Source organism: Poecilia latipinna, unplaced genomic scaffold, assembly GCF_001443285.1.
Source record: "Poecilia latipinna isolate Pla-1442-1.1 unplaced genomic scaffold, P_latipinna-1.0 Scaffold1422, whole genome shotgun sequence".
Taxonomy (NCBI): Eukaryota; Metazoa; Chordata; class Actinopteri; order Cyprinodontiformes; family Poeciliidae; genus Poecilia; species Poecilia latipinna.
In genome coordinates, this window is record NW_015114038.1 from 176,927 (window position 1) to 188,046 (window position 11,120).

The following is an 11,120-nucleotide window of genomic DNA, read 5'->3' on the forward strand; positions in this document are numbered from 1 at the left end:
CCTTTTGTCCCACCTATTACACAGGCGCCAATGTCCATTTTCTTACTTGAGCATTTTATTCCAGAGTATGGATGTGTGTCCTAACGTATAAATGTATCTGACCCAAATATCTGCTGTGTAGGAACTAAGCTTCCCGGTCTTCAACTGTCCAGAACAGATCTCACAACCGGAGGAACATGTTGCAAGATTATAGCGAGGATGATGCGATGTGGATGTGAAAAGATTGTACAGCTTACGAGTATATACATGTTATCTCCGCAGTGGGTACTCAAACGTTTAATATTTATATTTCATCAACGGATAGATCTCTGTTGATAAAATGAAAAATCATTTCCCCACCCCTGCCTCTTCAATGACTTATTCGGAAACTCGCTTACTGTAATTTCAAACCTGTTTTACAACACGGTCCAAGAAATCTCAAAAAGCAACACATCCTCACTATCGCGGAGAGCGAGAGCAGATAAGAAGCAAGGTCGCCGACATCAGTCAGCCTGTAAAGGACTGCAAAGCCATTTCTACGGCTGGAATTTCAGTGAACTTCTATTAGGGCGGTTTTCCTTTATAAGAATGGCCTCTTAATATTACTCCAAGGGTACATCATCAGTTTATCTAGGAGGGGACTAAATAAATACTTAGAAAGAGACTGGACAAAAACGATCTCTATGAGAGCATTCCAAAGCCAAAATCCCTGTTAACCAAAAAAAAAAAAAAAAAAAAAAAAAAGAAGGCCCAGCTCACATTTGCTCAACAACATGTTCCTCAAAGCTTTTGGAAAAATATTCAGAGGACTAACAACAAACAGTAGAACCCATTTGCTGGTGTACATTCAGCTAGATTTGGAGTAAAATTAAAAGAGCATTTCAGAAATATATCACACCAGCAGTAAAACTTGATGGTAGTAAGATGGCCTAGGGACGTTTTGCTGCTTCAGGAGGTTAGATGACTTCCCATAATTGATGGAACCATGAATTCTGCCTTCTACTAGAAATCACTGAAGATTTATTATCTGACTTCCAAGGTCTCACAAATGCCAGATGACAATTGTCGCTGCCAAGGGTGGCACAAATGGTCACTAAGTAAAGGGGTGAGCATTTTGTCGCATAGGGCCAGATACATTTGGGCAGTTTTGTTTCCTCAGTAACCTAAGCAGATACTTTTTTAGTTTATTTGGGTTATTTTTGTCTGATAAAAACTTCTTTCCATTGGTTTGCTGGTGTGCTGCACAGAAGTAAGAATTCCAATAGGTCTGCATTAGAGATAAACCTAGTGACCTTGTTTAATCCTCCTTGTCTTTCTTGTGGCTCATGTCACGTGAGATCTCCCACACAAAACCTTCCCTCACACACTCCTTTCCCCGTATTGTGTGCTCAGAATGCTTTGTCAGTGACCTCCACTGTCCCAATCTGCTGCTCTCTGGTATAGCCCTGGGCTAATTTATAAGCTTCTTTCCAGGGATTAACTTTCCTTCTGGTGTTCAAACAAGTGAGCTAACAGGAAATGCAGAGATACCTGTCTACGGTCTGCTTTTGTAACAGTTCGCAAGGACATCCAATGTAATCACAAAAATCATAACTCCAGTAATAAGAAATTAGCGACCAGGATGTAGAAAATGATCCGAAAGGCTTGCATTTTTTTTTTTTTTTTAAGCTAGTAGGGTTTGTACGAATTCATATGAAAAAAGTATTCCAGAAAACTGTTTTCCAAGCATTTGCCAGAGGCTCTAACTGGGATACCCAAAGAACCAAGTGCCCTCTTCTTCCATCATCACAGGTACTAAAAAAAATTATGAATCAATATGGGAAACACTCCATTCAGCAGACCGTTGCATAAAAGATATCAAATGTTCTTTTTTTTTTTACAGTGCAGAAGTCAAACCAATGATGTATAACAGACCTTAAGATTCAGAGAGGTTACTTACTTTTAAGCTCCTCAGATCCAGCAGGGAAGATGAAACTTATTCCACAAGCCTGGAGAGAAAGCTCGTCTTCTTCTCTTCTGGCTTTAAGTTTGAATTCTAATCAATACAGATTTCCTACACCTTCAACTTCAGCTAAAGCTGCAGCCTCAGGTCTAAGCGTGCCTTGGAAGCAGGTTACAGCATTCTAACTCCACTGGTCACATGTTGATACAATCGATAACATTTTGTTTGGTAAAAGACAAGACTGCTAATTTTGTGATACAACCAAATACGCTAAGCGTCTTCACATAACTTCCGCGGCCCCATAGAAAAGCAGAACTTTCCCTGTGTCGAAGCCACTAACACACATCCATGTAGTCCTCTTCCAGAGAAAAACCAAAGCTCCACTTTTGTACATGGCTAATTTGAGTCATCTTCAACATTTGCAACCACCACGAGAAACCCAAACCAAAGTTCTCCACAAGCCTCCGTGCCCCAACGTCTGAGTTCCATTTACCACAGTGACGTTTTCCCTTCAAACTGTTGTGATAACCGTAATGAGCCGAGAGCCTGACCGTGTCTGCGATATCCAATGGAGGAAGAGCGCACATAAGCCCCACTGGCCGACTCCCTCTTGCCGTGCTGACTCGCTGTTTGACACAGTCTTGATCCCTTGTGTTCTGTCAGATGGAAAAGTGGAGCAAGCCGTATCATCCATCCACCCCCTCCTCCTGGCAGCTACTCTGTTTAGTGTGTTAGTCTGCGTGTGTGTGCGTGTGCGTGTGTGTTTAAGTGTATGTAATGAGTGGAAAGAATACTTAATGTGCTAAGTCTATGATTCCTTTACTGCTCAAATTGGAAAATATGCAGCCAGTTAAATACCGGCACATTTATCAACAAAGCGGATTTGAACCAAAACAAATTAACGCCTAATGTAATAAACTGATGGTTGCAACTTTTACATATTTTGAAATAAATAAGCCAAGCTTCATGTTTAGCGCACACAAACTATGTAATACACACAGTGGATATCAAAGATTATCAAAGATGTCAAACATAAGGTTGAATCCCATCCAGACTGATGTTATAATTTTAGAGGGTCTTCTTACTTTTAAATTGATTACATTAAAGTCAGTCAGACTGAGTGACTCTCTACAAATGGTAATCTATGCCTGATGCAGGAATAAGGACATATTGGTGGAATATTTTTGGGTGAGAGTTAAAAGACAGATTTTAGTCTTCTTTTCAAACTTGTCTGCCCACTGAGTTGATTAATTAATCACTTATGCAAGGAATTTTAAAACAAAGGGAACATTTATAAAGTGGCTCTAAAATTTATTGGCACTCCTGAAAATGAATCTCACACTAAGTTGATGGCAATACTTAAGGGGCAGTGTTATACATTTTCCAGTCCAATTTCGTAGCACAGTAAAGTAACTTTGTTGTGTTGTGAAGATGACATAACATAGGGATGCTTTGTTAAAATGAAAATTAACAAAACATCCCTTTGGCAACAGGAAAAAAAAATAGCCCACACGTGTGTCATTCATTTATAGTAACTTTACAAGAATTTGCTACAATTCGCTTACAGTGTACTTTGAAAGTCATTTTGCTCCCTTGCTATCCTGCTCAGTGTCATACTCTAGGTTATGGTCAAAAGCACAGGCTGTGCCTTTTAGTAAGGTGAACATCAACATATTTTAACCAGATTTGTGCCAGTTATTTATTCATTCTTTTTAGGCAGTAGACTGAGGCGTTGATCTCCCAGAGCCAAAGTTGACAGTGGGCACAGTTCATACTTGCAATACACACCGAGTCTTTCTAGCTGGCAGTAAAGTGCAATTGAAAGGTCTGTACATCATTATCACAAACAGAGACAAAAACAGCACTATACTGAGCCTCAGTCTCTTCGAAAGCAACTTTTATCCATACACAACGTTTATCTCTAAACAGTGTATGAACTTTTTAATGCCACTGCAAGTTTGGCTGCTTTGTTGCATATGGATTTTAGTTTTTGACATCATTTAAACATAAAGTTTTGTTTGGGAAACTTAATGCAAGAGTTATGAAAGAAAATGTTTAAAATGCATTTTTAGATACCTATTTATATAAAAAAAAAGCTTTAAAAAGGCCTAAAATCATCCTTAATGCGCCAAGTTTTAGATTCACAGCACAGTGAATTTATCTCTCTGTGTGTCCACGGTACTGGCTCCACCAAGACATTCTTCTCTGAGGTAGAGTCACGGTTAAATCAGGGAGATGCCGGAGGCAAGGTTAAGATCTGCAGCTAAGATCAGGGGGAGTATGAATCATCAGTTTCAGTGAGAGAAACCGGGTGAGGAAAGAAGAGTTTGAAGAAACTACCGAGTAACGAGTCAAAGTCTAATTGTCAAATCAAATATATGAATTACAAATGTTTACAATACACCACCAATGCTGGTCACTAGGTCGTATTCTCTCATGCATTTCTGCTCTCATTCTCTCATTTGCTTTCGTGTCAATAAATCTGATGAATTTCTTAAATTGACATTGCAGCTAGAACTTTTATGAAAGGAGCACAACACTCTGCAAGAATGAAGAAAACAGGTTGGGAGATGGTAGAAGGGATGGGCACATCCGGGAAAGGGGGGCGGGGGGGCCGGGTTGTTAGGCTCAACGATTTGGGTGGCCAGATGGTGTCGACATATGGGCCTGTTAGGGGCAAAATAAATAAATAAAGCATACACTTATGAATACTAAGAGCCAGCTGAGAAACAGAGACAATTGCCACAAGGATAAGAATTGTTTGTGCAGATTTAAGCCACAGAGTCAAATAACAGAATAAACATGTGCGTCTCGATAAATCTCAATATCTTCAAAAAGTCAACCTTTTGCATTAATTCAATACCATAAGTGAAACTTCATTTTACACTGATTCAACATACCCAGAATATTTTTGGTACAAGCCTCTTAATCCTGTTTACAGACGTAGGTATCTATTGATAGTTGATGTTCTTTTTTTTTTTTTTGCTGTGATTCTTATAGCTTAGAGCTAATTAAAACTTAAAAAAAAACAAACAAAAATGTAAGAAAATTAAAATATGACTATCCAAGAGTAAAAACCAAATTGGTATGTTTCGGCCATGACATGCACACTGTGTCACCCTGACTGTGAGGAAAGCTACTCTATACAGCTTACCGGAAATTGCGCATGCTGTAAACAGCCATCCCCCACTGTGAAGAGAAAAGTGCCAAGCCGAACAGCATCTTTGGCAGCAATGAAATGTCTTAAACATTCCTCTTGCTTTGACTTTAATCACTCAATATTTGAAGAGTGGCCAAAATGGATTGAGTGGCTCCGTTCATTTCTATTGTGTCCATTGTCAAACTACAACCATTCACAACTCTGTCTTCTGTTTGCTGGTTGTTACGGTGGGAATTCTTCCGAAGAAAATTTACCTCGATGGGAGAAAGCACTGAGGGGAGGTAAGAATAGAACAGGAAGGCAAAGGCCAGGGATACTGTAGTAATTACTGTAGTAACCTGTAGTAAACCAGGTGTTGATACTTTTGGCAGTGTAGGCAGGAGTCAAATTCTTCTGCAAACTAGTAAATTTTCAAATTAAGCAAGCACTTTATGAAGGCCACTAAGGAAAAGTGTAGTCTTTATATTCTTCGCTCAGGTAATTTTTTTTATTTTATTTTTAAATATAGTACTTGGTTTTCTAGTAATCCAACATGAGAAATCTGACATTCTTTGTTGTCATATTGCTCTGGATAGATGTGGTGATTCTTGAATCGCTCACGACTTCTGCTGCAATTCACAGTCTGTGAATCTCCCACAAATTCCTGAATGAACTTTGCTCTTCCGTCCTCTCAAGTAGTGATGTGTTGTTCACGAATGTACTGACTCTAAAACCTGACTTTTTGTGGGGGGAATAAGAAGAGCAAAATCCCAGTGGGGGTCTGGGGGTGGGAGGGGTTGGGAGGAGAGCTGAATCTCAGCTGCTGGCGCTCATCTAGTTCAGAATCCGTGTAGGCAATGGTAGTGCTTTATATTTATAGGCACACCATGCAAAGACAAACTAAAACCACACCATTATGTGAAAAGAGGAAAAGGGTTCTTGTAAGGCAGCAAGTGTAGAGGTACAGGGAAGGTGCAGAGGAACAGAGGCAGTTACAGGGTTTCAAACTGAAAGCCTTCAATAAAATATTAAGAAATGGTCGCTGTGCTGTGGTTTAGTAATGAGAGTAAAGCAAAATAAAAACCAATGAAATGCTGAAAAAAAAACACACACACAAAAACAATGGATAATAGCCAAGTTTTAGATTTGAAAGCTTGTAGTGGTACTAAACAAAGAGCCATTTTGGAGCCTAAGAGCACTGAGCCGAACAAGCTGACTTTTTGACAAGAGCTGGACCATCACGACTCCCAATTCTGTGTTTTACCTTTTTGAATATGCACCTTTTTCCTTCACTTAACTTTCTTTTAATACGCCTGGGTTCAGCACTCTGCGAACAGCAACTTTTTATGCAATTGTCTTCTTTAATGTAACCTCCTAATGGAGAGTGTCAGTGACTGTCTACTGGACAACTGTCAAGTCAGCAGTTTTCGTCTTGAGCGTATAGGACATAGCATGGTAAAAAATAAAATAAAAAATAAAAAGCTTTGTATGAAAAATTCATTTTTATTGGCAACGGGTAAGATTGTAATTTTCTGAGGAACTCGATTTTAGGTTTTCATTATGGTCAAGCCATAATCATCAAAATTAACAGAAGACTTAACATATATCACTTCATGTGTAATGAATCTATACGAGATTCCCCTTTTGAATTAAATTACTGAAATAAATTAACTTTTCAGTGATATTCTAATTTACCGAACTGTGAATAGTCTCCACGCAGAAGTCATAAAATGGTAAAGGTTTTCCTTTTTCTTTGAGCAGTGCTTTTTTTTTTTTTTTTTTTTGTGCAGTGGTTTGGTTGAGATGCTGCCATGTTTGCCCTCCCCCTGTACTGCTATCTGTGCATTCTCCACCTCTTGTCTGCCTCCTGCTCAACCTCAAAGCCCTTGGCTCAGTCAGAAAGGCAGCCAAGCTGAGAGCAGTGATATCTTCCAGCAAACAAACGGCTGCTTTGTACAACGTGTTCTCTGTCTGCATCAACTTTGCGCCTCACGCCAAGCTCCAGACAAGATCTCCTGCCCGACACAGAAAAAAAAAAAAAAAAAAGGAAACACCGGCGGAGGACACATAGAGTATTTGTGCCCCTTCGCAAAGTCTCATTTCACCGCATTCGCATGTAACGAGCTCTCGTATCCAAATAGTACGGTGTGACGAGGTTTTGCTAAAAATTCTTGAAAAGGTGACAGGACGAAGGAGAAATCCACTCGCATAAAGTCAGCTTGGATTTAGTTTGTGTGCTCGGCCCTATCAATTCTGTCAAGCTTACGTTTGGCTCTTTTCCCCCATGCCTCCAGCTGTGATATGTGGATAGACATCACTGCCTTGTTGCCACTTTATACTCCGTTTGGCTCTCTGCCCTCGTCATGTCTGCACATTTAATTTGATTGCAGCTGTAATCTGCAAGCTAGTTAATTGACTTTGCCTGGCATTGTTCCTCTGTTACCTTGATGGAGAGGGGTAGCTTGATAAGTCGCAATGTCTTATCCTCTCTGGAAAAACCTGAACTTACATTGTGTGTGTGTGTGTGTGTGTGTGTGTGTGTGTGTGCGCGCGCGTGTGTTTGTGGACCCACATCATAAGAGAGTGTTCCTCCATAGCAAGAACACTACTGTAAAAAAACATCTCACTGAAGAAGATGGAGCTGACCAGAATTTTTCCAGCATAAGTCAGTGTTGTCACGGTAAACAGAGAGGACCTTCGGTGTCTAACCCCCCCCCACCTCCAACAAATTCTGTTGTCATTAAACCCATTTGCTATTTCAAAAAGTATCATTTGTCAAATCTTTCACCCAGAATTATCTTCCTGAACACATCATTGCCACTGACAAGCATATTTTGGAAGAAAATAACTTCATCATGATACCACTTTCAATTAACATGAGCAGCATGCAAATTACAAGAAAACACTGTTGCTCATGGCAACACCGAGTCACTTTCAGAGTCCAATGTCAGTTTTACTTACAATGTTAAAGGATTAAAACACGATCAGGCATTTAATGTAATTGCTTTGCTGTTTGTTTGTTTTTTGTTTGTTTTTTTTGTTTTTTTGCATTGTTAAAAACACCAAAACTCACTTATTCAACTGATGATCCAATGAGAAGACGTATCTTTTTCTCCAATACAAACCAAAAATGGCTTTACCTGGTTAAGTCCTCTTCACAGAGGCCTATTTCACCACCACACCATTTAAAAAAATAAATAAATAAAAAATCACTCAGAATATGGATGGTTTCAGCAGGGTCTTTGGAAGGTCTTGGGCTGTGCTCCCCATTATGAGTAATGAAGCTTGCCAATTATTCTGGGCATGCACAAAACCTCTGTGGGTGCCTTATTGGTTAATAATGTGGTGTGACTAAGGTGCAGCATGGAAGACCCTGGAGCGGTATTTCATCCATGACGTGTGGCCTGCGCACGCGAGTGTGGATTTGTCAGAGAATTTCTAGCAGAATTGTTCACACTGATATCATGGCAACTTTCCAATTATAGTGCTACAATGCATGCAGGATTATGTTGTTGTTTTTTTTACAGTGCCTTTCCTGTAAATCTACACAAAGAATTTCATAAAATCTTGTTATATAGGAGTAAAACAAAAGGAACCAGTGCTACACCAATGTGTTGATGATCCAAATAAAGCTGCTTCAAAGTAAAAAAAAAAAAAAGGAAACCTAATATCATTCAGGAATACTTAATTTAATAGGAAACAAGAGAAAAAGACAAATAGCTATGCCATAGAGACACTTAAAATCTAAAATAAAAAATGGAGTAAAGCTAGCCACTAGTTAGTTAAAGCCAAAACGTTCTCATTAGCTGATCTGATCAATAGCCAATATATAAAACTATCCTAATCTCAAAATCCCTACCAAGTATTAGGAGAGTGCTATGTCGGAAAATCCAAACATTTACAACAATTAAAAATGTGGTCTGTGTTTCAAAAGGATCTTCTCTACTTGTGAAAGTACAGCAGTCTCAATGGTGGATGGTTGTGTGTTTGTTTTGCAGGGGCATTAATCACATAGTTTTAGAAAAAGGAAAAGCTTAAAACAATGTTCTGTGCCTCATGACCAATGCACTCTAGACGGAGCTACAGTGAAACACTATTTCATAACCCTGATAGATAATTTAAAGTTATCGTAATTCATGCAAGAAGTTCATCGTAGATGGGATTGGCTATCATTCAAGAAAACAATGTGTTTTTTTTTTTTTACAATAAAAATGTTCATCTTGGCAAAGATATTTTTCTTCCTCATTATCAGTGGAAACATTTTAATTGGCATTGCAGCAATTAGTTACTCATTTTAATTGCAGATATTACATCCGGCTATGAAAACACATGTTCAAGTTAAAATACTGTTTGAAGTATGAATATGCCAGGAGAAATAATAATTGTGGACTTAATTGCGTATTTGTTAATTTAATATGCAGATTTAATTTAACTTTTTTTTTTTCCCCCCAGTGGTAAACATTTCACTGCTCTGTAAAACATAAACTTGAATACCAAAGCTACTCAATGCATCAAAATTTAATAATACAGAAAAGTAAAACAACATGCTACTGCTCATAAATGCACTTTTTACGTTCAGTTAAACTTTAAACAGTAACAAGGACACATGATGCCACCTGTCAATCAATGCAGTGTGTTTGTCAGCAGCTGATCAATTCCTGGTCACAATTTCTCCCAAGTAAACTCGTCTCACCTTGCTTCGAGGTCAATCATCATTCTTTTATATTTTCACTCAGTAGCATAGTGGAGTTTTTCTAGCCTAGTTTCTACACAAACCTTTTTCCAGGGTTGCAATGGAGGCAAGTGCTTCTCTTCGGTAGTCAATAGGCAAGCGGAGCACACCCTGTACAGATCACCAGTTCTTTACAGAGTAGGCTCAAGATGCCATGTTAGGCAAAAATAGCAACTTAGCTAATGTACTCCCCGTGTACTCCACCTGAGCTAAGCCTATTCTTGGAACCAAAGCCTTGTCAAATGTTTCCGAACAAGTTTATTTCCTGTCAATGACAAACTGGACGGCCACAATGTGGGTTAATGGTGATAACAGCCTGATCAATTGTGCTGGTTTGCATTATGTCGTTCGCTTGCACGGGTCCACTATTCAAAGCAAACGAAATCAAACTGTCTGTGTCCTACTTAGATAATTAGGAGAAAAGCCATTAGGAACATACTAGCACTTCAGGAAAGTGATTGAAAACAAGTTGGCTGCTCGAATTAAAGCAACACTCAGAGAATGAATAAAGACCTGCAAATTAAACCGTTGTGGGAAAAGGTAAACACTGAAAAAGAAGACGAGACTAAAAAGTGGTGCTACCTTTGAACTCCTGGCAGCAAAAAGGGAAAAGTGTTTTCTTTTTTCTTGTAATTTAATTAGCTGTACCAGTGAGGGTGTCTTGTTTACTATTAAATGATGCATGACTGGACATGAGACTGCACACACACATATCAGCAAAACCTACTGACAAGACATCTCGTATATCTGCAGCACCGTTCATTCAAACAACTTACGTGTTGCCATAGTTCCAGACAACGCACTGAGGATCTGATGTACCCTGCAAGATAGAGAAGAGGGAGGACAGGGAAGGGGGTTGTAGAGAGGGGAGGGGGAGAGATAAGCTGTTATTGCCAGTGGAAAGGAGGCGGCAGAGGGAGAAGACAGAGTAGTTTCTTGCCAAAAGGACAAAGAGTGATGCTGCATGGGCAATGGAGAGAAGCAAACAGACAATGAAAGAGAAGGATTGTGACAGACGGCGAGTGCAAGACATGGTGAAAGAGTCATTCTTTAATAGGACAGAGCAGCAAATAGCTGCTACTGATGCGGCTGCAGAAAGAGAGGAGGTGTGTGGCGCAGACTCGAGACACTGGAAGCAATAAAAGAGTACATTTCATGGACATGAGCACTAAGAATAACTGCACTTTAGAATGAAAGCGTCATCTTTTAGGTACATACAGACTAGGGCATAGTCCAGCAAACTTTGATAATGGCAAAGCAGTTGCAAAAAAAAAAAAAAAAAAAAAAAAAAAAAAAAAAAAAAAAAAGATAATTTTTGGGGTTAAAAA

The 11,120-nt window shown here is 39.1% G+C and overlaps 1 protein-coding gene across 3 annotated transcripts in view; it reads right to left on the reverse strand.

Moving 5' to 3' along the window:
- The window catches only part of adgrb2 (adhesion G protein-coupled receptor B2), a 315,878-nt gene that overhangs the window by 98,621 nt on the left and 206,137 nt on the right, over positions 1–11,120 (reverse strand). For all 3 annotated transcript variants that reach the window (XM_015056969.1, XM_015056967.1, XM_015056968.1), the window contains one exon: positions 10,569–10,612. In XM_015056969.1, the coding sequence (XP_014912455.1) occupies positions 10,569–10,612 (44 nt within the window). The remainder of the gene's footprint in view (positions 1–10,568; positions 10,613–11,120) is intronic.